This window comes from Cnephaeus nilssonii (assembly GCF_951640355.1).
Source record: "Cnephaeus nilssonii genome assembly, chromosome: 3".
Lineage (NCBI taxonomy): Eukaryota > Metazoa > Chordata > Mammalia > Chiroptera > Vespertilionidae > Cnephaeus > Cnephaeus nilssonii.
The window spans coordinates 9,618,737-9,645,680 of record NC_137074.1 but is presented as its reverse complement, the minus strand read 5'-3'; the positions used below and the strand labels follow the sequence as shown (position 1 = coordinate 9,645,680).

Below are 26,944 nucleotides of genomic sequence, written 5' to 3'. Positions count from 1 at the left end.
TCTGCCCCTCTGGCCCCAGCTGCTGCCCACGTTTGCCCTTCCAAGGAGCTTGCCTGGCCACACCTGGGAGTGGTAGTGTTTGCAGGCAACCCCTGGGTAAGGCGTGGGCGGGGCCCGGGTAAGACTCTCCGCGAAAACCTGGCAACCTGGGGCCTCCCTGTCTGCTGCGTCTAGCAACTGCCTTGGCGATGCCAGTGTTGGCTGCAGACACTGCAGTCCAGCGAGATGTGGGGCCCTCCCGCTCCCTGGCAGAGGCCAGTCTCCACAATCCTTCATCGACAGCAGGGCTGAGGCTGCTTCTCTGCAGATAACTGGCAACCAGGGAGGGAGGGGCCTGCGGTGTCCCCTCTCCCACGGTCCTGGGATGCTGGATTCCACTGTGGCAGATCAAATGGCCCGACTGACCCTGAAACTCTTGGAGAAGGTAAGACGGACCGACGGGCAGTCGTGTTTTTAACACCTGCTTATAGGAGTGCAACTTTAAAGGGTAAGATATTCTTGTGAGTGCTACAGCTTCCCAGCAAAACCCTCTCCTGTGGATTTCATTTCTTTTTCTTTTTTTGTTGTTCTTTCCCCCTCCCAGTGGATTTTAGCCTTGTAATGAATGGACTGTGGTTTCTTGAGTTTTCTTCTTTGCATTCATACAGAACCAAGTAGGTTCTTCTGGCAGTTTCCGCAGCCAGGACACAGGCACACACCTGCGGCCAACACCTCCAGGGCCCCACAAAGGTCCCCTGAGGAACCTCTGGGCTTCAGTGTTTAAGGCAGGGGCGGGGAACCTTTTATCTGCCAAGGGCCATTTGGATATTTATAACATAATTCGCTTAATATGAGTTTATGTTGCTATGAGAAAAGCTCCTAGATTTATTGAATTTCAAGTCTCACTTGTGGTTGCCTTGGCAGGGCCAGAGCACTTGATTTCACAGGCCTTATGCGGCCCTCAGGCTAGCCGTTCCCCACCACTGGTCTAAGGGAAGACAGAGACCCACCTGTTGTAGGACCCACAGCCCCCTGGGCTGGGCCTGGGCAGAAGGACTGGGGGACCTGTCATCACACCAGACTTCTTACCCTCTGAGAGTCCGCATGAGCCTCAGAGACCGCCCAGCACAGCAGCTCCTCGTGTCCCCACCTGCTTTGTTCCTCTTCTGCTGACCTTGCAGCCCTGTACACACACACACACACACACACACACACACACACACACGCCCCATCTGCTGGCGCATGGGCCCCTTTGCAGGGGTTACCCCAGGACTGGCCCAGGTGGGCAGTCAGGGTGGTCAGGGACACAGAGCTAGCCTGGGTCTGGCTCTTCAGAAAGCTGTCTGGAGGGGGCCGCACAGATCAGAGCGCCGCCCTCAGAGTCTAAGGAGGAATATGTGCATGTGTGGAGAATGTGACACACTCACCCCTAAGAGAGGATGGTGACCCTGCCGCCTGTCCCACCCTCTAGCACCCAGCACTTCCTGCCCCGTCCCCTTCATCTGGGGCATCGGCAGCTCAGGCAGGTGCCCCCCGCCAGCCTGTGCCCGCTCACACTGAGCCTGTGCCGGGAACCGGACCCTGCCACGGTCTCTTCCTCACAGAAACTGGAGCAGGAGTGTGAGGATGTGGAAGGGGATTCTGAGGACCCCCACCTTGTGCCAGGTAAGGGCTGGGCTGTTTGGAGCCCTTCGGGCGGGCACCAGACCCACCTTCTGCTCAGGTCCCTCCCTCTTCTGTCACTAGCAAGGCTGTGCTTAATCTGTTCCTTATATCCAGGGTTGAAGGTTTGTTTTATCTTTACAACACACACACACACACATACCACACTCACATGCACTCACACACGCATGCACACAGGCAGGCACAATTACACACACACACACACACACACACACACACACACACACACGAAGACTCACACGCACACACCAGGTGCTCTGCTGAGTGCACCCTCACATCCCATCCTATCACCTTTACCTGTAAGCCCCAGGACAGGGACATCCCTCATCCCCACTTTCCAAATGAGAACACGGGCCCAGGTCACCGCCAGGTCTTGGCGGATGCGGCTGAGGTGTCCTGACGGGTCTGCACATTCTCTCCAGGACACGAGGACAGGCCGGATGCAGCCCTGCAGAGCGCCCTGAGGAGGAGGAAGGACCTTCAGCAGAGACTCTGGGTAGGTCGCAGCAGCCTGGGCCTGAGCCGTCTGTGGCTGAAACAGCTGGCCACCACACTCAGACCCTGGTGAGGAGTGGGGGTGAGGGAAGGGGTGGGGACTGGAGGATGGGAGTGGGGTGTGTGAGGTGGGAATGGGGGTTGTCATGTCTTTCTGGACTCAGTGCCAGTTCCCTGAGGTTTGTGATTCGTGGGCGGGCAGCAGGTAAACTGCGAGCAGCTGAGATTTCACGCCTGGGGCCCTGGGAACATGCTCTGTCTGTGGTCTGGGCTCTGACACGCATGCGATTGGCTAGGCCACCTGCTCTGGTAGCACACTGTCCAAGCTGGAAATGCTGAGTAAAGAGCCCACTTCCTTCCTGGTCCCAACTCCGTCCCCCAGCAGCAGGAAGGAGCACTCCCCGTCCACACAAATAGTTTCAATAAATATAGCACTTGTAGCAAAGGGGACGCCGAGGCAGCCAGAACCAGAACTAGTTCATATGATTTGGTAAATTTTAAAAGAAGCAGTATTCTCAAGTGGTTCCCCTCAAAGGGCCCTCAGGCCCTGCTTTCAGGCCTGGCTTCAGTCCTAGGGAAGGCCTGCAGGGCAGTGATGGACACTCCAGGTGTCCCACACGGGCCACCCGCCAGGGAAGAGCCCAGGGCACACCTCCCACCCCAGGTTAGTGGCTGCCCCTCTGAGCAGCGTCTCTGCTTGGCGTTGCAGGAACAACACCTGCTGGAAGAGCTCTCCCGCGCCCACGCCCGCTCCTGGACAGGGCCCAGCCGAGGAGCCCATGGGTCAGCGCTGCCAACAGAGGTGCCCCCTGGCATCTACCCTGCTGCCTCCCCACCCCCACCGCCCCTGGAGCTGCCTCGGGTCATCCAACACTCGGTAGGTCTTCCTCCCGGTGAACCCAGGGGCAGAACCACTGTGGGAAGGCTCTGTGCCCACGGAGACCGCCCATCTGCAGCAAGCTCAGCAGCCCTGTGAGTGCTCTGAAGAGGTCGTTTGGCTAAGAGTCCACAGTGGTGCACTCACCACATCCAGGCATGCACAAGGACATCAGGGGCTCATCTCAGTCATCTTCACAGGTGCCTTAAGACAGGGCTTTGGGGATTGTGGTCTTGTCCCCTTATTATAGACTAGAGGCCCGGTGCACGAAATTCGTGCACTCAGGGAGGAGGGGTGTTCCTCAGCCTGGACTGCTCCCTCTCGCAGTCTGGGAGCCATCAGTCAGACATCCTTGGTGCTGCCACCAAGGCAGGAGAAGCTCCTGCCACCACCTCTGTGCTCACCAGCTGTGAGCCCAGTTTCTGGCTGAGTCACGCTCCTCCTGTGGGAGCGCACTGATCACCAGGGGGCAGCTCTTGTATTGAGCATCTTCCCCCTGGTGGTCAGTGCACATCATAGTGGCCAGTTGTTCCACAGTTCAGTTAATTTGCATATTAGCCTTTTATTATATAGGATGAGAGGCTGGGGTCCCAGGTCCTAACTTTTGCTCTAGGAGTAGAAGTATTATGGAAGTTCAGCATTAGGCGGACCCTGAATTAGGGGAAGACGTGTTTTAACTCTTTTTCAAAACTTCAAAATGACCAGGAGAAGCTTCAGACCTTAATTTCAATGCATAAGTTGCAGGGAGGGGGGGGTGTTTTATGCAAACATTCAATCCATAAGATATCATGTCGTAAGCTAATGCCCAGACTCACATAATTATCTGTTCAGCCATCAAGTCAACCTCTAGGGTTAATCAGCAAAGTTCCCCTTGGATGGATGGATAGATAAGTAGATGGACAGGTTGGTGGATGGTTGGATGACTAGGTAGATGCATGGGTGAGTGGGTGAGTGGGTAGGTGAGAGAGTGAGTGGGTGAGTTGATAGGTGGATGGATGTGTGGATGGGTGGGTGGGTGGTTTGTTGGGTTGATGGATGGGTGGGTGGGTGGGTAGATGCATGGGTGAGTGTGTGGATAGGTGGGTGCTGTAGCACACTCTCTCCAAGGATGCATTCAGTAGCTAGTCACCTGGTCTTCCTAGGTCCCCCAGGCTCCTCCCACCATCATTCAGCAGCTACCTCAGCAGCCACTCATCGCACAGATTCCCCCTCCCCAGGCCTTCCCAGCTCAAAGGTCTGGAAGTATTAAGGAAGGTAAGTATTCGATATTAATATTGTTGTGGGCCTATGAAATTCTCTACTGAAAGGAAAAATATTTTGTAAGCAGGATAGTCATTTAGAGTCAGCTTCTGGCTACTCAACTGAAGTCACCTGTTACCAACATGAAAATGGCTTTAACTTTGAGAAATGTTTCCATGATGGATATCGCGGAGTGAAGAAAAGATATAAAAGAAAGAGGACTTTCCCAGCTGGTGTGGCTCAGTGGTTGAGTGTTGACCCATGCACCAAGAGGTCACCGGTTCTATTCCCAGTCAGGGCACACGCCCAGGTTTCAGGCTTGATCCTCAGCAGGGGGCGTGCAGGAGGCAGCCAATCGATGTTGTTGTTTCTCTTTCATCAATGTTTCTTCTCCCTCTCCCTTCCTCTCTGAAATCAATAATTATATATATATATATATATATATATATATATATATATATATATCCTATCTAATAATAGAGTAGTATGCAAATTAACCATCACTCCGCGACAAAAATGGCGGCGCCCATAGACACAAGATGGCGGCGCCCAGGCCCGCAGGAGTCCCCCAGTCCCAGGGAAGGCTGCCGCTGAGAGAAGGCAGCGAGCAGCCCAGCCTGTTGGCCTAGGAGGCGGCTTTGCCCTCCAGCCAGATCCTCTTCTAGCCCTGAAACTGGCCCTGGGTCGGGGAGGCACCCACGCTCGGCCGCCATGATCAGCTTCATGCCCGACCCGGGCCGTGGGTCTGGAGGCGCCCGCGCACGGCCGCCTCCATCAGCTGCCCTCCCGGACCCGGGCCGTGGGTCTGGGAGGAGCCCGCGCACGGCTGCCTCGATTGGCTGACCTCCGCGACCCGGTCCGTGGGTCTGGGAGGAGCCCGCCCACGGCCGCCTCCATCGGCTGCCCTCCCGGACCCGGTCCGTGGGTCTGGGAGGAGCCCGCGCACGGCCGCCTCCATCGGCTGCCCTCCCGGACCCGGGCCGTGGGTCCTGGAGGCGCCCGCGCACGGCCACCTCCATCGGCTGCCCTCCCGGACCCGGTCCGTGGGTCTGGGAGGAGCCCGCCCACGGCCGCCTCCATCGGCTGCCCTCCCGGACCCGGGCCGTGGGTCCGGGAGGCGCCCGCGCACGGCCGCCTCCATCGGCTGCCCTCCCGGACCCGGGCCGTGGGTCCTGGAGGCGCCCGCGCACGGGCCCTCCCGGACCCGGTCCGTGGGTCCGGGAGGAGCCCGCGCACGGCCGCCTCCATCGGCTGCCCTCCGCGACCCGGGCCGTGGGTCCTGGAGGCGCCCGCCCACGGCCGCCTCCATCGGCTGCCCTCCGCAACCCGGGCCGTGGGTCCGGGAGGCGCCCGCGCACGGCCGCCTCCATCGGCTGCCCTCCCAGACCCGGGCCGTGGGTCCGGGAGGTGCCCGCGCACGGCCGCCTCCATCGACTGCCCTCCCGGACCCGGGCCGTGGGTCCGGGAGGAGCCCGCGCACGGCCGCCTCCATCGGCTGCCCTCCCGGACCCGGGCCGTGGGTCTGGGAGGCGCCTGCGCAAGGCAGCCTCCATCAGCTGCCTGCCCAGACCTGGGCCGTGGGTCTGGTAGGCGCCCGCGCTGGGCCGCCTCCATAGGCTGCCCTCCGAGACCGGCTGCCTCCATCATCTGCCCTCCGAGAACAGCTGCCTTGATCAGCTGCCCTCCGCGACCCGGTCCGTGGGTCTGGGAGGCGACTGCACAAGGCCGGCACGATCAGCTGCCCACAGTGGCCTGGGCATTGGGCCTGCGAGGTTCCAGTGAGTGCATGGCAGGAGCCGTCTGCTGCCTGTCCCAGCCTGGGCTGTGGGCCTGGGAGACCCAGGCTGCCTATACACCTCCCTCCCACCCCCCCACCCTGCCCCCTCTGAGATCAGCTCCCATCTGCAGCTGGGGGGTGTAGGCCTGGGAGGCAGCCGTGCCCCCCAGAGCTATTCCCTCCAAGAGGCAGCCTGGGGTGTCAGGGTGCACCCCCATGGAGTGATCCCCCACACACACTATAGCCTTGGAACTTCCCTTGCCGCCAGCCGAGTGATTGGAGAGGGAGGGGGTTAGTAATCTGGGCGATGCTGCCCAGCAAACCTCTCCCATTGGGTAGAAAGTTCTGACCAGGTTAGGGAGGTAAATGGGTTTTGTTTAAAATCTTTAGGAACCACATGGAAATGTCTGAGATAGGGTTTCACATCAGAAGTAACTTACAACTAATTTCTGAAGGCAAACCTGGACATTGCAGTTACATTACTGGAGAGTACCCCGAGGTCCGGAGGTTGGCTCTGCAGAGGTGGTGCAGAGTGCTCCCCACCCTGGTTCCTCAGCACCTTGGGCAGGGCTTGAGCCCACCCAGGAAGGCCTTTTCCCCTACAGTTTTCACCAAGGCAGGGAGGTTTTGTAGACATGAATAAGAAGTGCCCATGCACAAGTCCTGAAGATGCCGGGGCCGGCAGAAATGACAATCAAACCGGGAAAAGAGCAAAACCAGAAACACCACCAATCCCATCATAGATCATCTTTTTCTTCAGATGACTGTGTGTTTCCCTCTTCTTTGTCTTCTGGAAGCAAGACAGATTCAAGTACTGACAATTCTACCAACGGAAAAGTTAAGAGAAAGAGAGGACAGAAAAGGAATAAAAGGAAAAAAGAAAGAAAGGACAAAAGTTGAAACATCAAGAAAAAGAAAGAAAGAAAAAAGAAAGAAACAACCACATCATATCACCTTTCTAAGGTCTCATGAAATTCCTGTTTAAGTTTATTTTATGACACTTTTAGTTTGGGTTTACATTTTTTACTGGTTTGTGAAGACCACGGCAGGTACACAGTCCAATATGTTAAAGAAAAAAACCCTATCTACTAAAGAGGTAATAGGAGGGGAGAGCATTTGGGGGTGACCGGGCTGTCAGGGAAGGCAGTTGGGGATGACTGGGCTGGCAGGGGAACAGTTAGGCATTGATCAGGCTGGCAGGAGAGTGGTTAGGGGGTGATCAGGCTGGCAGGCAGGCAAGCAGTTCGGAGCCAGCAATCCTGGATTGTGAGAGGGATGTCCGACTGCCTGTTTAGGCCCGATCCTAGGATCGGGCCTAAACGGGCAGTCGGACATCCCTTGAGGGGTCCCAGATTGGAGAGGGTGCAGGCTGGGCTGAGGGACACCCCAACCCCGTGCACGAATTTCGTGCACCGGGCCTCTAGTATATATATATGCACTTAAGCAACCATTTTGATCAAATGACTGGAACGATCAGTCACTATGACACGCACTGACCACTGGGGCACAGACGCTCAACACAGGAGCTGCCCCCTGGTGGTCAGTGTGCTCCCACAGTCAACCTCCCATGGTCCCCCTCCCCGCCACCCTTCCCTCCCCTCCCCCCCCTCCCCCGCTCCGGCCAGCAGGCCCCGATCGCCTGATTGGGGCCGGGCCCTGGGCTGGGACAGGGAACCGGGGGTGGGTGGCAGCGGACAGGGCCCCTTTCCCATGGGGCCAAGAGCCTAGGGACCCCACCCATGCATGAATTCGTGCACCAGGCCTCTAGTATTTTTAATTAATAAATAAATAAAAATTGTGCTAAAAAACACAGAGCATAAAATTTACCATCTTAACCATGTTTAAGTGGTGTTAATGATATTCATTGTTATGCAACAGATCTTTAGAACTTTCTCATCTTCCCGAACTAAAACTCTGTCCCATTAAACACTAATTCATATTCCCTCCCCCAGCCCCTGACACCCACCATCTAATTTCTGTGTCTATGAATCTGACTCCTCTAGGAACCTTATGTAAAATGGAATCACACAGCACCTTTCAGTCCACAGGCCAATGCTCTATCCACTGATCCAAACCAGCTAGGGCTGCATTTTTTAAAAAAAGATTTTTAAATTGATTTTTAGAGAGAGAGGAAAGGAGCGGGAGAGAGAGAGAGAGAGAGAGAAACCTTGATTGGTTGTTTTCCGCAGGCCCCCTACCGAGGGTCGGGCATGTGCCCTGACGGGAATCGAACCGCCAACCTTCTGTACATGGGACGACACCCAGTCAAGTCACACTGGCAAGGACTGGTGCATTCTTTTTAGGGTTGGATGTTCCAATTCTTCCCTGCAGCGGCTCCTACAGCAGTGCTGCTCTGGACGTAGCTGTCTCTGGGTGACGGGACATGCGTGGGGAGCACGTGCTGGGGAAGGAGATGGCCCAGTCGAAAACACCGCCAGGCAGTCTTCCCGAGTGGTGATTCATGTTGTACATGCCACAGAAAGGAAGGAGACTTTCAGTTGCCCACAGCAATGCACCAACACTCTGTGTTTTCTGATTTTTTTCCATTTTTGCCAATCTGGTGGGCATGACTAGTAGATCATTCTGGCTTTAATTTACGTTTCACCTTTTATATACAGGGTGTCCCCCAAAAAATGTATACACACTTTAACAGCTCAATTTTGCAAGTGAAATGTACTTTAATAAACATTGCCTTCATAATTACTCAAAGTGTGTACATACATTTTTTGGGACACTCCATAGTTATTGGCCAGTTGATACCCATTTGTGTGAAGTGCCCGTTTAAGTATGTTGCCCATTTTTCTTTCAGGTTGCTTGCCTCTCATTGATTTATAGGAATTCTTTATAGTCTACAACGGGTCCTTTTTGATATACGTATTACAAATATTAAGTCCTTTTGTGGCCTGCCCTTTCACTCTTAATGTCTTTAGGTGGAGTTCTTAACTTCACTAATAGGGTTTGGGGCTCTTTCCTTTATGATTAGTGTCCTGTTTGAAGTTTTTACCTGCTCAAGGTCATATTGTCTCACATGGCTGTTTACGTTTCACATTCAGATTCACGATCCATCTGGAGTGGATGTGTGTGTGTGATGAGTTAGGGATCAATGCTATTTTCTTTTTTCTTTTTTTATATATTTTATTGATTTTTTACAGAGAGGAAGGGAGAGGGATAGAGAGCTAGAAACATTGATGAGAGAGGAACATCGATCAGCTGCCTCCTGCACACCCCCCACTGGGGGTGTGCCCGAAACCAAGGTACATGCCCTTGACCGGAATTGAACCCGGGACCCCTCAGTCCGCAGGCCGACGCTCTATACACTGAGCCAAACTGGTTTCTGCTCAATGCTATTTTCTTTTTGCCGTGGCATCAGTTTGATCCGGTGCCATTTACTGAAGGCTCTCCAATTGCACTACCGTGTCCCCCTGTCAGGAAGCGTCCCTTTAGTGAACAGGATGTGTCCATTCCTGTGCTCCTGTGTAATGTAATCTTTTCACTCCTGACTCTATCAGTGGGAGTCCTGGGGGCCTGACTGGGAAGTGTCCCCTCAGAGGCTCCCACTGCTGCTGGTGGGTGGGGTCTGCCCCAGCCCAGGCACACGCGAGTCTCCTCAAGGGCCTTTCCCAGATTGGGCCACCAGACAGCCTCTCCTGCTGCTTATCATGCAGGGTCAGAGTTCCCACAGCTGTGCTGCTGCAGGATCTGGCTCTGGGTCTGCACCTCCCATCGTGCCCCAACCTTGTGGCAAAATCTGTGTTAGTCAGGGCTCTGTAGAGAAACAGAACCAATAGGATGTGTATACAGAGAGAAAGGTGCGTTTTAAGGAATTGGCCTGTGCCATTATGGAGGCCTGGTTAGTCCAAAATCTGCAGGGTGGGCTGGCCCACTGGGGACCCAGGGGAGAGTTTCAGTTGGAGTGGGGAGGCTGTTGGCTGGGGTCCTGTGTCCTGCTGAGCCCCTGCCCCTGGGCCTCGTTTGCCTGCGAGTATGAATGGTCCTAGCGGACCTGCCTTCCTTTGGTGAGTCTGACAGAGCCTGGAGGAAATGCCCAATTTCCTGGATCTAGCTGCTGTGCAAACAACCCATGTTTACCTCTCACGCAGACAAAATTTACACGTTTTATAATATGCAGAGTTGGTGAATTTATCCCGGAGCTGCTGTAACAAAGCACCACCAGCCAGGTGGCTGAAAACCACAGAAATCCACTCCGTCACAGTCTGGAGGCAGAACCCAGGTGTCCCAGGGCCATTCTCCCTCCAGGGAGGGTCCTCCTGCCTCTTCCAGCGGTGGCTCCAGGTGTCCTGGGCTGGAGCTCAATGGCTCGTCTCTGTCCGTGTCTGTGTTCCCCTTTGGTCTCCATCTCCCTCTGCCTGTCTCTTATAAACACACTTGCCCTTGGACTTGGGCCCCATCTGGATAAGCCAGAGTGGTCTCATCTCAAGATCCTTCATTACATCTGCAAAGACCCTTTTTCCAAATAAGGCCATTGTTCTGAGGTCAGGGGCCACCATGCAGCCCCGATGGCCTTGAGGAATCTGCTACAGGAAGGCAGGAGGAGCCACCTCCTAGGAGCCCAACTGGACACCGTCCACACACTTTACAGCGCACACATACCCTCTGACCTGGAAATTTCAGGTCTGGGAATGTGACCCCGCCCGCAGGAGGAACAGATACCTGTAACACCCTACACCTGTTTCAACAAATAGGCTGCTCTAAAGCTCTGTTCTCAGGTGAGACCCCCTGCCGGGCGAGCCCTGTGTGTGTGACCGAGCCCCTCCTCCCCACCCTTTCAGACATGGTGGAGATGCTGCTGCTGCAGAACGCACAGATGCACCAGGTCATCATGCAGAACCTGATGCTCCAAGCCGTGCCCCCAATGGCCCCTGCTTCCTCCAGGGGACCGCAAGCCACACCCCTGCCCCCCACCCTGCAGGTAGGCTCAGCCTGGAGCAGACACCAGGTAAAGGGGGCCACCCAAGTAAGCACTTCTGGAAATGGTGAATCAGTGTAACTCCGAAAAGCACATTTTTAGCTCTGGGGGCCTGCAATCTGGCCGTGAAATCCCCCAGTGCTCCCCTTGTCCCCTCAGATGAGGAACGGGTTGTGCAGTTTGAGGCCCAGAAAGCTGCTTCCCTGGGATGAGTTCTCTCCCCCACCCCCCATTTTCTCCCCGCCCCCCTTTCCCTGCCCTTCCTGGGCTCTGAGGCCACCCTAAGTCAGGAACGGGAGCGGGGGTGGGGGAAGAGGGGTGCCTGAAGCAGCAGGTCCCCGTTGAAACGAGCGGGTGTTTGTGCTGTGCCGAGGGCCTGCAGTGGCCTCACCCCGCCGGGCTGCGAGCTGAGAGGCAGAAGCCGCCCTCCGTGCACCATCACCACCACTATGCGCCCCCAGCCCCGATGCAGGCGGCCGCACCTGGCTCACCCGTGGCTTACTCCACGTGGCCCTTGGTGGTCTCCGCCACTGCCCTCCCACCTGTCGCCAGCTTCCTGCCCACCATGCGTCACGTGGCCGCCCCCTCTGCCGCTGCCCTTAGCACGTAAGGATCCCGGAACCCCGTTGCCCTTCCCCACCCCTACTGAGAAGCCAGCGGACGTAGGTCTCTGACAGGTCCCTAGGCTGCAGAAGGAATTGGGAAAGGGTCCCGGAAAGGCCCTGCCATCTCCTGAGGGACACAGGTGGGACCATGGAGCCTCACCCCCCCACCCCCACCCCCACAGCTGAGTGTGGGCCCCACGGCAACCTCCTGGGGACGCTGGGTGCAGCTTGGGTCATTTGTCTAACCCAGATGACCCTGGGTATGTCCAATCCAAGCATGGCTGCGGGCCCCTCCTGATCCCCAGAGCAGAGCTCACCTGCCCCGTGCACCTGTGAGCCCTGCGGGGCAGTAACGACACCCAGACTCTTGCCTTTCCTCTAGGGCTGTGCCTGAAGGTTTCCTGCCTGCACCCGCTCCGGCTCCGGGCCAGTGAGCCCCCGACACCTGCCTGGTGGGCCCCACGGTCCCTCTTCCCTCAGGGACGTGGTCGGAAAAACCAGGTGGAAGCCTGACAGTGGTCCCTGACCACTGAGATCAACAGAGATGTTGTCAGAAAAGATGCCCAGCAGCCACAGGAAGAAGATCCATAGCACAGATTTAGCCACATTAAGAATATAAACCTTCTTGCCGAAACCGGTTTGACTCAGTGGATAGAGCGTCGGCCTGCGGACTAAAAGGTCCCAGGTTCGATTCCGGTCAAGGGCATGTACCTTGGTTGCGGGCACATCGCCAGTGGGGGGTGTGCAGGAGGCAGCTGACCGCTGTTTCTAACTCTCTATCCCTCTCCCTTCATCTCTGTAAAAAAAAAAAATCAATAAAATATATTAAAAAAAAAAAAAGAATATAAACCTTCCTATGGGAGACAGCCCAGAGGCGAGGGAGGAAAGCAGTGGCTGAGACTGTGATGTGCTGTCCTGGGAGGAAACACTGGTGACAGGCAGATCCAACCGCTGTCCCGGCCTTTCTCCTGTGAATAAACCCGCAGAGCTGCACACGGCTCCTGAAGAGGGGGCTGGGGACCGAGGCTCTTCTAGTTCTGTTGGGTTTCTCACCTGATGAATCCATTACCTTTACTCTTTTTAAAAAAAATGTTTTTATTGGTTTTAGAGAGAAAGGGAGTGGTTTAGAGAGACAGAAACATCGCTTGGCTGCCTCCTGCACAGCCTGCACCCGGGCATGTGCCCTGACCAGGAATCAAACCGGTGACCTCTGGGTTCATCGGCTGATGCTCAACCACTGACCCACACCGCTGGGCTGTTACCTTTACTCTCTCTGTACTTCCTGTTGCTCTTTTCCTTTGGTGGGATTATGTTCTCCTGCTTTTTAATATTGTTTTCCTGTAAATGTCATTTTTGAGTAGTAGCATGCTTTCATGGCACCTTTTGGGGTACATCAGCTGGTTCCCTAAGTTCCTCAGAAGCAGGAACACTGTCTTTGCACCCTCGGGTTCTCCAGGAGGATGTCGGAGGAGGCACGATGCCCGCTTCGCTTCACGCAGGTCCCCTCTGGGCTGACGTCAGGGCTGAAGCCCAGTCTCTTGTTAAACGCACCAATTAAAGGTCTGGCCATAGTTCCTATTTTCACATGAATTTTTTCTAACATGGCTTCGGTTTTATTTCTCCACGTTATTAACAGAGGGAAGGCATCTGACAAGTCCACTGTCTTTGGGGAATCTGGTAAACTGGAAACACTCAGTTCAGTACACCTCCTGAGCAGGGGGAATCACATGGGGTCACATGGGAGTCACGTGGAAAGCCTCTTGGGGGTACCTGGTGCTGATGAAGGCACATGGAGGGACAAGACCAGCAGGTCTCAGGACCCCTTCAGTCTCTTAAAAAGGATTTCAGAGCCAAGAGCGTTGTGATTACAAGCGGGCCATGCGCAGCCAACGGTGACTCAGGAATGTCACAGGCCCAAGCCCTAATCCCCGAGAGCTGGGGGAAGTGCAGACTGAGACAGGACACACATCCAGTGGGAAATGTGTTTCTAACACACTGGTTTTCATGTTTCTAACATAGACTCATAGGGGAAACCAAATTCTCAGAATTGCAGCATCCCTGGTTGTTAGGGCCAAAAAGGATCTGAGACGCTGTGTTACTGCCGTGACTTCGTGGAACTCCCTGTGTTGTGGGGTCAGAATCCTGACCTGACAGGTTCAGGTGATGGAGACCCCGGCTGGCTGGCTGGCTGGGTAGCTGCCTGTCCCCTCCACCATCTGCTCTCACATATATGCCCCCAGGCCTCTTGTTTCATCCTCCTGGGTGGCTGCAAAGGTGGGAGAGAGAAAGGTTTCATTACCAAAGGCAGAAACCCCGGGAGGGGCAGGTTAGATGCGCTAAGAGTTTAGAACTGTTTTATCTACAATACTGAAAATAACATGTCCACTGTGTTCCAAGTAAAGACATGAATGGAAATTTCTCCTGTACTTTAGGAAATAGTTCCACTCATGGAATTTAGCCCCGGCTTGGGCCTTGACCAGCCCTCCGTGTGGGGAAGCCTCTGATCCTCGGGACCCATGGGGAGGGGTCAACTCCCATCCACACGGTGTCCCTGTGTCCTGGAGGGTCCCTCAGGTACTACCTGCCTCGTGGGCTGTGCTCATCAGAAGAGGTCCCTGCTCAGGGGCTGGAGCCTGGCCCCCGTGCGCCGGCTCAGCTCCTCGAGAACCTGCTTCTCCTTCTGGTACATCTGCAACAAAGGAACGAAAACCAGCCCTGGACTTGCCCAGCTGGCCTGGCTGCTCAGGCGCTGGGGAGTCCTTGGCTCAGCCCAGGGTCCCCTCCTTGGCAAATCCCTCCCTGAGGCCCGTGTCCCCAAGGCTATGGCTTGGGGAGCCTTGGCCATAGGGCTCCCCTCAAGGTTCTGCTCATGGGTGCCCAGCACCTGTGCACAGAGTGCCAAAATGCTGCCTGCAGGGTGAACAATGGAGACGGCAGGAGAGGCTGTGGGCTGGGGCAGAGGGGGTGATCTTGGCTAGGAAAGGGGAGAGCCTTCTTGGGGTCACAGGAGAACAGGCGCAGGACACAGGGGAGGGTGGGGGTGCAGATGGCTCCTCCGGGGGGAAGGGTGGTCAGGGCTCGGAGGGCTGGGGTCCCTGGCAGACTGCACACGCTGTGACTTAGATCTGTTGGATGTACAGGTGGAGGGCTGAGGAGGAAGGGGCGAAGGGGCCACAGCAAGGCCGGCCTCTGACAGGAAGGGGAGGTGGAGCCAGGGTGAGGCTGGTGTAGACCCAGCCTAGGATGGCCGGGGGAGAGGACAAGTGTGCCAGGGACTTCTTTTGTTAATGAAAAAGTTGCTTATGCCTTTCAGAGAATCTGACTATTTGACTACAAGTACAGTTTGAGTTTATTAAACACAATATGGTTTGTATACCAACATGGACCTTAACAAGCGGGTAAAACATTGCACCCTTTGAGGAAACCAACGGCTCCATAACTTGACACAATAGGTCTCTATCAGACGCCTGCATTTTAAATCCCGTTCGCAATTGATAAATAGCATCACAGTTTCTCTCGCGAAGATTTTGTAACTTTAAGCCATCAGAATTTCATAGAATTTTTAGAATTCAGTCTCTCTGCTCAGACTTTCAATAGTGAGTTAATAATACAGCATTTGGGGAGCCCACTTTTTAAAACAAACATTGTAAAAATTTTTAAAAATAAAGTAAACACGTATAAAATTCCTTATTTTACTGTTTTTTCCAATTTTGGTTTTCATCGACTGCAAGGGGCAGGTCGGGCAGCCCTGGCTTGTGGGGGGTTGGCACCTACCTTCTGCCACGTGGCCTCTGTGTCATGTGTGAAGCCCAGTAGATGACAGAGCCCATGAGTGGCAGTCACCTGTTGGAACAATTAAAAAGCTGCCTCAGGGGCTGACCATGACCAAGCCAGGAGCCAGGGGAGGAGGAAGGCAGGGAGAGCTTAGCCCACATCTGGTGGGAGGTTAGGAACCCTCCTCTGGGCCCAGGAAGGGCTTTGGGAGTCGGTGGCAGCAGCACCGAGGGTGTGAGTGGGCAATGAGAACATGGGCGGGGTTCAGAAAACATCAGGTAGACCAGGGCCCTGTCAGGGATGTGAAGACCAGGATCTCTGGCGTAGGGAGGGTCAGTGATTATTTCCTGAGAAGACACCTGCTTTTCAGGGCAGAGGGAAGGGTCGGAGGAGTGGTGAGATGTGGAGGATAAGGTGGTAGTTGGAGGGTACTCAGGGCTATTAGAAGGGGCCTACGTGCAGCTGGCAGCCAGGAGGGTGGAGAGTGGCTGGCTGGTCCTGTGACGGGGGATGAGGGTCACAGAAGTGGTGGGCTGGCCCTCTACTTCGATACAGAACCCTCAGGAGGTGCCGGGAAGTGAAATCAGATATCCACAATTGCACCCTCGATCATGCGCCCCTCCCCCTGGGGTGCATCACTGCTGGCCACAGAGATCCCAGAGCTGGACATGCTGACCAGTCCTGACTACACTGGGCTTCCTGTTGCTCAGGAAGAAAGGGAAACTTCCTCCTCGCCCCCCACACCAAAACCTGCTCACACTGAGTCTCACATGGAAGCACTAGGACACGCCCCCCCCCCCTCCCCGCAAGGTATTTCAGGATGTGGCTATTTGGCCAAAGGAAGACCCCTCAATTGAATCCTTGGGGAAGTTAAAATATGACTCTATCACACTCAATACTTTCAGAACTCCCCCCCCCCTTTTTTTAAAATATAACAAGCTGAGGACAGATCTGGAAGGCCCTGGATGCTAGAATTTTGTCCACTTTGGGCAGTTTCCTAAGAAGCTTCTTCAGCAAGCCTGCGTTAACTACACAGCCTGCTGAGCTCAAGGTAAAAGCTAAAACAAGGTCACTACTGGGAGTTTCCCTTATGTCATATCTCAGTTACCGAGAAACTCCCTGTCCTCTTCCCGTCCTTGGCACTGCCACATGGCATGCAGATCCCGTTCCACCATCTTCCTCTCTGTGGATCTCCCTCAATAACCCTTGTTCTTCACATGGGCAATAGTGTGGGCAATAGTGTGGACACAGGTGGCACGTTGCCAACCTCTTTATGGCCTAGATGAAGGACACGGTATTTCTTTGCTAGGCAGACCCTGTCATTTCAGCATTCCTACTTACAGTCAGGATGTCATAGTAATCTTCATTTTCTTTGCATTGCTGGAAGATATACTCCACTCCTAGGAAAATGTCCCCCAGATTATAGTCATCTGGAAAATCAGGCTGGGGAATTTCACCTGCTTTCAGATTCTGCAAATGAGGAAACAGATTGTGAGAACAGGACCTCAGGAACACTAACCTGACGACAGGCCTACATACTTCATTCTGGAAGGCATTGTCCTGACTAGTCCGGAGTGGGGGCGGGAGACCACAAAGCCACTACACACAAGTGACTTATGATGTTTCCACCTTGTCGAGTGAGTTTCTTTCCATTTCTTTCATCCTTCCCAATGCACAGTCACACAGATTATGTCTAGGAGTTAAATCCCCACACTGATATAGTTTTATATTTCTGTTCTTTCCTCCTGGTATTTTGTCCTAAATAGCCTTTCACATTTTCTTATTTACCGTAAAGACCATAAGCACCAGTCCATTCAGTTGAGTTCAGTTCACCGTAAGCCAGTAACCTATGGCTGCATATTTATTTAGTATTTCCTATTAAGGAAAATAAGTGAACTTAAAAAAAAAAACAAATTTTTTATTGTTGAAAGTATTACATATATCTCTCTTTTCCCCCATTGACCACTTCCTGGCAGCTTCCCCACCCCCACTCCAGCACATGCCCTCACCCTCCTACTGTCTGTGTCCATTGGTATGCTTATATGCATGCATACAAGTCCTTTTGTTGATCTCTTACCCTTCCCTGCCTTCCCTCTGAGGTTTGACGGTCTGTTTGATGTTTCTCTGTCTCTGAATCTATTTTTGTTCATCAGTTTACGTTGTTCATTACTAGTATATTCCACAAATGAGTGCGATCATGTGATACTTAATAAGTTAACATTTTAATGCATTTTTATATTATGCATTTAATATTTTATGGTCTTCCTTCTTTGGTTTATTTCTGTGGGTGTGACACTAGTGGATTGAAGTCTATTGCCAAGCTGCTTTCCAATTTATGCTGCTACTAACCCCTGTGTAAAGCCCTGAATGACTCATTTGCATAACTGCGAGTGACCTGACAGCTATCACAAGTTTGTAGAAAATATTACACAAGTCTCTTCTTTTATTCAGTGTTATTTAATTTTTAACCATACATATTCATTATTGATCCACACACAAAACTGCAAATTCACTGATCCCATTAGGTGGGGAGAGGGGAGCTCAATCCCCTTTTCTCCTCCAGAAATGGGCATTGATCAATAGGGTTGATCTCTACTCTTGTGTATATTGTGAAAGTTTTCAAAATAAAACTAAAAAATCATGTCTGTAATATAATTAACACAGGAAATTTACACTGAATGGTAGGCTAGACAAGGCAAAGAGGAAAATACTTTTTACCTCATGAAATGGAAAAGAAAGCACATCAGTTGGGATATTTTTCTTTCTGTAGATCCTGTTGATGTGCTGAATACTCTTGTTGTCAACACAGATGATCCCCAGGTCGAATTTCTGGACTCCTAAAATACTCCTGACTATCTCCATCCTCTGGCGGAGCGGCACTCTCCGGAGCGGGATAGCTCGCTGCAGGTTTCTGAGCACCAGACTCATTTCAGGAGGACAACGGGGGCACTTTAAAAAACGTCTGTAAAGGAGCCTGTGCTTTAAGTTGAAGAGAAGACAAATCAGTCCTAGAAAGTGCAACACGCACACACAATCAAGTCATTTTATTTGGTGCAATTCATTGAAAAAAAATTACAGGAATTTACATTTTACCATAAGAAAAATATAAAAATGAAGGTCTATAAAACGACGCCAGAGTCAGGCAAGCCAGAATGGACAACAGTAGCCAAAGGAAATTAAGGCTGGTGGAGAGGAAGGGACGTTATTAGATAGTGCAAGCGGGTGAGCGGGGTCGGGGCAGTGCAAGTGGAGGAGGGAAGGGTAGAATGGGGTGCCTGGCCGGATCCAGGGCTTCCCCAGGAACCGCTCAGCGCTGACCCCGGGCAGCACGCGGGTGGGCTGACGTCCCCCGAGTTCGAAGAGAAGAAGCCACCCGCGTATGTATGGGGACCGAAGCCTGCGGACCCAACCCTTGTCCCCGCGCACCGGAAGCCCCACCGCCGCCGCTCAGCCGGAGAGCGGAACCCGAGCGTGGAGGCCCGCGGGCGGGGCCGGGTTGCTCGGTAGGACCGGAAGTCGGTCCGCCACTGTTTTGGTCCGCGGCCCGCAGGGAAGCGCTGGTTCCGGCGGTCTTGGTCTGCGCTACCAGCTAGGCGCGGAGGTACCCCGGAGCGGCGGCGTCCCTGACCGGACCCTGAGCGCTGCGCGGGGTCAGAGCCGGGCGGAGGTTGCCCCTCCCCCTCTCGCCGTTCCCCGGCCCCTCTTCGCGCGTGTCACTGACAGGGCGGGACAGCGAGGCGCCGGGCCCAGGCTGCGGCCTGTGCGGAGACCTATGGAGCCGCCTGCTAGATGGGGTCGTGATGCTCCGCTCCAGCCCCTCCCGAGTCTAGGGCGGCCTCTCCACGTGAGTACTCGACCTCTAGGCTGGTTCGTTCGGGGAGTAGCCCCGGTATAAAAACATTTAATTTCTGTGTCTGGAAAGAGTACTTAGTGCTAAGATTACTCGGAGAATAATTAGGTGGGAGAACTGAAACACCGAAGTTCTAATTGTCACAGTGTAATCATCTGGCTATGGAGATTGGAAGAAGTTAGGAGACACTCCTCTCTTTAACTTGAAAAGTGTAATTGCATTCATTTTAAAAAAATTAACATTTGAGGTTTTTGGCGAATTTACCAATTTAGTAAAATGATTTGGCCTTTAGTTACGCTTTAAACATCTGTGATAAAGTAACTTATTTGTATCGTCTTCCACCCCATACTACCCCCCCCACAAAAAAAAGAAAAAGGACCCACTATTTCTCAGAAAATAAGAATACTTGGCCCTTTGCTTTGTCTGCCTGTTAAATAACTTAGAATGTGACATGTGATGAAAAATTCTTTTCTTAGTTTCCCAGCAGCACATAGCTCTGATGATCTGAATTTTTGTTTTTCAGCTCACATGAAATGAAGGGGAGGAGCTCCCTAGTTCAACAAACTGTTTAAGGAAGAGGACTGCTTTGTACAGGGAAATATTTATTACCTCCCAATAACTGGATCAGAAGATGAACCCAACTAATCCTTTCAGTGGGCAGCAGCCTAGTGCTTTTTTAACATCTTCCAGTAGTTCCATAGGAACAGGTCAGGCTAAGCAACCATTTCGATTTGGTCAGCCTTCTCTTTTTGGACAAAACAATACAGTACCTGGGAAAAGCTCAGGATTTTCACAGATATCTAGCTTTCCAACATCTGGAGTAGGTCACTCTTCTTCAGCACAAACATTAGGATTCTCCCAAACCTCGAATGTTGGACTCTTTTCTGGACTTGAACACACTCCAGCCTTTGTAGCTGCCTCTGGGCCTTCAAGTTCATGTGTGCCTGCAAACCCAAGATTTACTTTCAAATCACCCAACCTTGGGGCTTTCCCAAGTACTTCTACTTTTGCACCAGAAACTGGAGAAGTAGCAAGCTCTGGTTTTGGGAAAACAGAGTTCAGCTTTAAATCTCTGGAAAATTCAGTGTTCAGACCAATATTGGGGGCTGACTCCGAGCCAGAGAAAACTCAAAGCCAAATTACTTCTGGATTTTTCACATTTTCCCAACCAATTAGTAGTGGATCCGGAGGACAGACTCCATTTTCTTTTACACAGGTGACAAGTTCAGCTACTAAATCAAATTTTACGTTTTCGAAACCAGTTGATAGTAGTAATTCATCATCACCTTTTGCCCCTGCTTTGTCAAGTCAAAATGTGGAGGAAGAAAAGAAAGGCCCTAAGTCACTATTTGGAAGTCTTAATAGTAGCTTCACTAGCTTCCCCACATCTTCAGGATCATTGGGGGAACCCTTCCCAGTTAGCAAAACAGGTGCCAGACAAGGATGTGAAGAAACTGTTTCCCAAGTGGAGCCACTTTCCAGCTTCATGAAAGGACTGAAAAGGAAGGAGGATCAGGATCGCTCCCCAAGGAGATATGGCCACGATGCAGTGGAAGACTTGGACCCTCTATCGAGGGGTGATCATCCTCCCGATAAGCGGCCTGTCCGCCTGAATCGGCCCCGGGGAGGTACTCTGTTTGGTCGGACTATACAGGATGTTTTCAAAAGCAATAAAGAAGTCAGTCGTCTGGGCAACAAGGAATCTAGAAAGGAAATTGGCTGTGCCGAGTCTGGGGAAAATGATCACTTGGCCATACCAGGAGGGAGTCAGTCTGTTCTGGCAGCTTCCCGGTTTCCGTGTGTGAAAGAGGAAGAAACTGAAAGTAGAGATAAAAAAGAAGGTGAGCTCTAAAAATGTACAACATACAGTAAATCTTGCTGTATGGCAAGTTCTTGGTAAATTTTCCTGGGTGTTAGCTTGATTTTTTGGTTAAGTCCCCTGTAAACGTTAAGGACATTAATATACCATAGGATCTTGGAGCAGGTCTCACATACATGGAAATTTCCTTTGCCCTTACATAGTTGGTGCCTCCTGTTTGAAAACATTACATCTACTACAGTTCTGTGCCCATTTTCTGATCCCCTAGATTTTCTAAGAGGAACTCCTGGGCGTCAGAATAAAAGAAGTGAGAGCACAGACAGTCTTGGGGGCTTCTCTCCCTCTGAAGTCACAGCGATCCAGTGCAAGAACATTCCCGACTATCTCAACAACAGGACCATTCTGGAGAATCACTTTGGCAAAATTGCTAAAGTGCAGCGCATTTACACCAGGCGCAACAAACACCTCGCGGTGGTGTATTTCTTTGATCATGTGAGTACTCCCGACTGAGTTTGTGTGAGTGAAAAAATAGGTTTTAAAGAAATAAAGTAGGAGTGAACTTTGTCACTTCAAAACCTTTTTTTTTTTTTTTTAATTATTTGCTTGCTAGAATGTAGGAAGTACTAGAATATTTTGTTCTTACCTTGCAGAGGCCAGAATAGCACTTTTCTTCATAATTGGAGTCATTAGTGAAAAGCTTGTAGCCCCTACTGAATGCTGTGGTGAGTCCCATGAAGTCAGATTCTTCTGGAACACACTGGATTGGCTCCATAACCACACAGCACTTTTCCAAACTTGAGTTCTGTTTTGTTTTTGATTTATTTGGTCATAGTATATGATACTCAAACAATACAGAAAAAGTGAAATCCCCTTGTAATCACATTCCCCAGAGATATGTTTGGTTTATACCCTAACTTTAAATACAACATCGGGCAGAAGTAGGTTTATAGTTGTTGGTATGGAAAATAATACAATAATTAATAAATAATAATACAAGAATAAACTGTTTTACATACAACTGTAAACCCACTTCCTTGTATGCCCCACCCTGTATGTATATAAGTACACCTGTGCATAACAGTTGTAGCTCACATTATGTAGATTTATATCTTTATTATTTTTACAAATATTCTTGTGGGGGAAAAAGTAAGTTCTATAGGAATTTATAAGGTAGAAAGCATGTTTTCATACTTTTGTTAAATGGTAGAAGTATTGCCTGTCAATATACTATGGGAGGGGCACCAAATCACCCATAATTCTCTCCTCTAAGATATTGACTGAATATTCTGGATAATGTCTTTGCAAATATAGGGTCACATTGTTTTTGCACAAATGGGATCATACTGTAAATACTGTTGGTAATCTCTTCATGTGGCAATCTTTAGTATTTTCTGAAATCAATTAGCAGTCTAGATTAGAATTGGATTGTTAAATGCTACATGGCATTCTATCCTGTTTACTTTCTTGGTCAGCATTCTACTTGTGGACAGTTTTGTTTATATATTTTTGATTAGTTTATATCCTTCGTTTAAATTTCTGAAAGTGGAAGTTTTGTGTAAATATGTGCACAGTTTTAGGGTTTTGCTATTTATTCTTTCCTATTGATTTTTTTTTCCAAGTCAGTGGCATTAATTACATTCACAGTGTTGTGCATTCATCATCACTATCTATTTCCAGAACTTTTGCATCATCCCAAATAGAAACTCAATAACTATTAAGTGATCACTCCCATTGCCTCCATCCCCAGCCTCTGGTGACCTCTAATCTACTTTTTATCTCTGTGAATTTGCCTATTCTAGATATTTCAAATACGTGGAATCATACAGTCTGTCCTTCTGGTCTGGCTTTTTTCAGCATGTTTTCCAGGTTCATTCATATGGTTGCATTTCATTCCTTTTTATGGCTGAATAATATTCCATTGTATGGATAGACCACATTTTGTTTATTTATCTGTTGATGGACACAGATTGATTCTACCTTCTGGCTATCTTACTAATAAAAGGCTAGGTGGTCCTCACGCCATCACGCTGTGATGCCTTCACGCCGTCACAAGATGACTGCACGCGCTGCAGGGGCAGGGCCCGGTGGCTGCTCCATGCGGCTTCTGCTGGGGTTCCTGAGGCCCCATGTGCACCGCAGAGGCGGGACCCCCGGCTCCGGCCTACCTCTTTGGGGCAATCCATCGAGGAGCCTACCTTTCTGGGGCGATCAATCACGGGGCTCCTGCACTGTGAGGGCAGAGGCCAGGCTAGAGGATCCCCCCGCCCCCTGCTCCAGTGCACAAATTTCGTGCACCAGGCCTCTAGTTTTTTTTTTTTTTTTAATATATTTTATTGATTTTTTACAGAGAGGAAGAGAGAGGGATAGAGAGTTAGAAACATCGATGAGAAAGAAACATCGATCAGCTGCCTCTTGCACACCCCCTACTGGGGATGTGCCCGCAACTAAGGTACATGCCCTTGACCGGAATTGAACCTGGGACCCTTGAGTCCGAAGGCCGACGCTCTATCCACTGAGCCAAACCGGTTTCGGCCAGGCCTCTAGTTTTAAATAATGTTGCCTTGAATGTGGTGTGCAAATCTCTCTTGAGACCCTGCTTTCAGTTCTGTTGGGTATATACTTAGGGGTGGAATTGCTGGGTCATATGGTAATTAATCCTCATTATTTTAAAAGTTATTTTTTGGCTAATGCAATGTGCTTAGTTTTCCAGCTGAACCCTAAAAAAATTACAATAAATAACATAATATGATATATAAAAACTTTGTTATTGTAAGCAATTCATTGGTAACACAAAGCTGAGGTCCCTCATCACCCCCAACTTTCCTGTTACCCCGGAGCCAGTACAGTTACTAGAGTGGTGTGTATTTTTTCTGGACATTTTCATAGGCATATCTGTAGGTATACTAACATGTACTTGGTTTTATGTGTTTTGTGATACATTCTATCCCGTGTGCATCAATCTGCAGCTTCCCTTTGTGTGTGTGTGTGACTTGGCTCTATCTTTCCATGTTATACTGTATATGTTATCAGATAGTGAGAATCATTTTACCAAATGCCAGTGAGGCCATTAATTTAAAAAAAAGAAAAGAAAAAAAGCGCAAATATCAGATGTGAGACAGGTAAAGGATTGTAGCTCCCAAGGCTGGAGGCCGATAGTGTGGTCAGCCATGTAGTGGGTGGAGGTTTTGATCTGTTGCACGAACTTTTGCAGACTATGTTTGATACTGAATTTCATTTCATGTGGTCTCCTGATGCCTCACACTTTGAGTTGTGGACTGTTTTCCAGGCTTCTGCAGCCCTGGCCAGGAAGAAGGGGAAAAAAGGTTTGCCTGAAGAAACGTCTATCTTTTGGCACAAGAAGAAAATAAGTGAGTTTTCAGATATTCTTTGCAGTCTCTAATGCTTTGTTTGCAAGACCCTTTAAGCTTTGAGTGGGAGCCCTTCCCCAAGGCCAAAAGCGGGGGGCGGTGGCTCCGAGTGGATCCTTTTGTCTCATAGTGTTTCCTTGGGCTCCTTTGAACCTCATGTAACAATTATAAGAATTTTACTTTCTCAAAAAAAAAAGTAAAAATCCATTGTCAAGTGTGTAATATCATGTACTCTGTTCTGACTCTTGCATCCTCAGGTCCCAACAAGAAACCTTTTTCCCTCAAGGAGAAGAAACCAGGTGAGGGTGAGGCTGGCCAGGGCCCTGAGGACACATCCTTTCAGCACTCCCCTCTTGGCAAGCCCATGGGGAGAACTGCAGTCGGCAGCCTCATGAATAAAAGGTGCGGCTGGTCCTTCCTATGACTTTATTTGACATGGCACGTGGGTTTTTTGTCAGTAAACAGGAGGGACTTCTCAGCAGTCCTGCCAAAGCACGAAAGGGAAGTGGGGTAGTATACTAACACCTGAGTAGGGCTAAGGGAAGTTGGAGAGGAGAGAACATAGTGGAGAGGAGTGGGAGTGGGAAAGGACATAAGAGGGTTGACAGAGAGCCACTTACTAGTTCCCTGAAGAGGCCCTGGGGCTCCTCAATCATCTGACTGGGTCCCATATATCATACAGTTGCTGTCAGTAGTTCTACCTGACATGTAAATAAATAAGCAGTCACTTTTTCCCTTAAAACTTCTAACTAGCTGTCATAACCATGTGTTCCTAATAGCCACGAGAGCAGTTTCCAACAGGGCTTTTTGTAGGTTCAGCTTATCACGTGAGGCTGCATAATAACTGGGTAGCCACAATGTGTCCCAATGGGGTGCTGTCTCCCTTCAAATGCTCCCGCCCCTCCCCCCTTTTCTTGGAGTTCCCACCTTCCCTTTCACAGCAGGACTGTTTCCACAGTTCTGTAATCCACCTATTTCGGCCAATGTATTGTTTTCCTCACTTTCAGTTTTGCAATTAACAATTTAGTTGCTGATTTGCTTTTGTTTTTGCTTTTCTCACTCAACCCTTTAAAAAAATTTTTTTAAATTGATTTCAGAGGAAGGGAGAGGGAGAGAGATATAGAAACATCAGTAATGAGAGAGATTCATTGATTGGCTGCCTCTTGCACACCCCACACTGGGGATCGAGCTGGCAACCCGGGCATGTGCCCTGACCAGGAATCGAACCGTGACCTCCTGGTTCATAGGTCAATGCTCAGTCACTGACGATGCTGTCCCGGTACTCCACCCTTCTTATATCTTCTTTGACATTGGAGTTCACAGAATTCTGAGAGCCCGCTAGAAAATGGGGAAGCTGAGAGGGGATACCCAGTTTTTTATAGTACATTCTTCTACTGAAATGAAGTTATGTATGAAAACATTTGGACATGATATTTCTTCATGGTGGTAAAGTGTTGTTTTTTCAGGCTGAATTTCATTTCTTTGAGATAGAAATCTATAAATATCCATTTCAGCTGTTTAAATGGGCTCATCTAATTTTAAAAGAAGTATGAAATGTTTAAAAAATTTTAAATCACAGATAACATCATTTTGCTCATTACCAGCATTATCAAAGCTTTGTCTCACTTCAAAGTTTATAGTTTATCAACTTCAGAGGAGCAGAAAATCTTGAAAGATAAGGGGAAGTGTTTGGAAGTGGACATTTGCAGATGCCAGATGGACACAAGGCTCTGATATGTTGCTTTCTCTGTAGCTCTCCAGTGAAGAAGTCAGGCATTCTGAAGGCCCACCTGTTTGAAGGAGACTCTTTTGACTCGGGCTCTGAAGGTTCTGAGAGTCCTGGGCTGTGTGTGTCCTCCCTCAGTGCGCTGATAGGCACTGTGGCCGAAACGTCTGAGGAAAAGTACCGCCTGCTTGACCAGAGGGACAGAATCATGAGGCAAGGTATGGTGACTGCCTCTCTGCAGAGGTCCAGAGACCCTTGTAAGGTCATGGAACTTCATCAAGATTTATTGTGAAGTGAGAACAGCAAGGTGCGGGAAGTCTGTAGTGTGCTACCATTTGTGTACAAATAAGGGGGGAAACTGTGTGTGAGTATGTCCCCATACGTAAGCATACTTGCTTTATGTGTGCATAAAATAGTCATGGGAGATGTGAAGGGTCTGCTCACACTGATTGTCAGGAGAGAGGGTACAAGGTATGAGGGTGTGTTCTATTTTGGATGTTGTTATACCTTTGGGTTATTGAACCATGTGAATGTATTACCTATTCCAAAAGTAAGTTTTCTGTTAACATTAAAACGATGTGCAGTGAAAAAAAAAAAAGAAAAGAAAAAGGCACCTGTGCTTTTTGCAAAGTGTTAATTAAATTTTAACTAGGATTTTCCTCTTTTCAAAAGCTGTGAATCAGTGGAATAATCCCAGTGCCTCTTTAACACTGTAATAAAAGCTGCCATCATAAATTATGTCACTGAATGGTGATTTTTAAAAAAATATTTTTATTGATTTCAGAGAGGAAGGGAGAGGGAGAGAGAGATAGAAACATCAATGAT

The 26,944-nt window shown here is 50.5% G+C and overlaps 3 protein-coding genes across 5 annotated transcripts in view; 2 read left to right on the top strand and 1 right to left on the bottom strand.

Annotated features, from left to right (window-relative positions):
• Nucleotides 1-391: 391 nt before the first annotated feature.
• Nucleotides 392-11,432, top strand: LOC307097261 (uncharacterized protein C21orf58; the record flags this gene model as incomplete). The annotated part of the gene is made up of 6 exons (XM_079767258.1): nt 392-424; nt 1,584-1,644; nt 2,085-2,158; nt 2,867-3,034; nt 4,177-4,288; nt 10,841-11,432. The coding sequence occupies 6 exons, from the start codon at nt 392-394 to the stop codon at nt 11,056-11,058; spliced, it is 666 nt and encodes a 221-aa protein (XP_079623384.1). The 3' UTR covers nt 11,059-11,432.
• Nucleotides 11,433-12,677: 1,245 nt separating this feature from the next.
• On the bottom strand, nt 12,678-18,851 carry YBEY (ybeY metalloendoribonuclease). 3 transcript variants are annotated; one of them, XM_079766574.1, is made up of 6 exons: nt 18,783-18,851; nt 18,075-18,335; nt 16,698-16,826; nt 15,357-15,425; nt 14,164-14,271; nt 12,678-13,848 (listed from the first exon to the last, which is right to left on the bottom strand). In XM_079766574.1, exons 2-5 carry the CDS (start codon nt 18,282-18,284, stop codon nt 14,185-14,187), a joined length of 495 nt encoding a protein of 164 aa, XP_079622700.1. In that variant the 5' UTR covers nt 18,285-18,335; nt 18,783-18,851; the 3' UTR covers nt 12,678-13,848; nt 14,164-14,184. The 3 variants fall into 3 exon arrangements, with proteins under 3 accessions (XP_079622700.1, XP_079622701.1, XP_079622699.1); XM_079766575.1 differs by lacking the exon at nt 18,783-18,851 and adding an exon at nt 18,443-18,772; XM_079766573.1 differs by lacking the exon at nt 18,783-18,851 and adding an exon at nt 18,450-18,772.
• Nucleotides 18,852-18,915: 64 nt separating this feature from the next.
• MCM3AP (minichromosome maintenance complex component 3 associated protein) overlaps nt 18,916-26,944 on the top strand; it is a 49,000-nt gene continuing 40,971 nt past the window's right edge. The window contains exons 1-6 of the mRNA XM_079766572.1: nt 18,916-19,200; nt 19,730-21,047; nt 21,294-21,517; nt 24,312-24,393; nt 24,651-24,795; nt 26,147-26,337. Coding sequence (XP_079622698.1) covers nt 19,838-21,047; nt 21,294-21,517; nt 24,312-24,393; nt 24,651-24,795; nt 26,147-26,337 — 1,852 coding nt within the window. The 5' untranslated portion in view covers nt 18,916-19,200; nt 19,730-19,837. The remainder of the gene's footprint in view (nt 19,201-19,729; nt 21,048-21,293; nt 21,518-24,311; nt 24,394-24,650; nt 24,796-26,146; nt 26,338-26,944) is intronic.

Coding starts and splice junctions, on each gene's coding strand:
- YBEY (XM_079766573.1), bottom strand. Junction 16,827..18,074: donor TTTCTTTTCCATTTCATGAG/GTAAAAAGTATT, acceptor CCTCATTTGCAG/AATCTGAAAGCAGGTGAAAT. Junction 15,426..16,697: donor ATTACTATGACATCCTGACT/GTAAGTAGGAAT, acceptor TTGTTCCAACAG/GTGACTGCCACTCATGGGCT.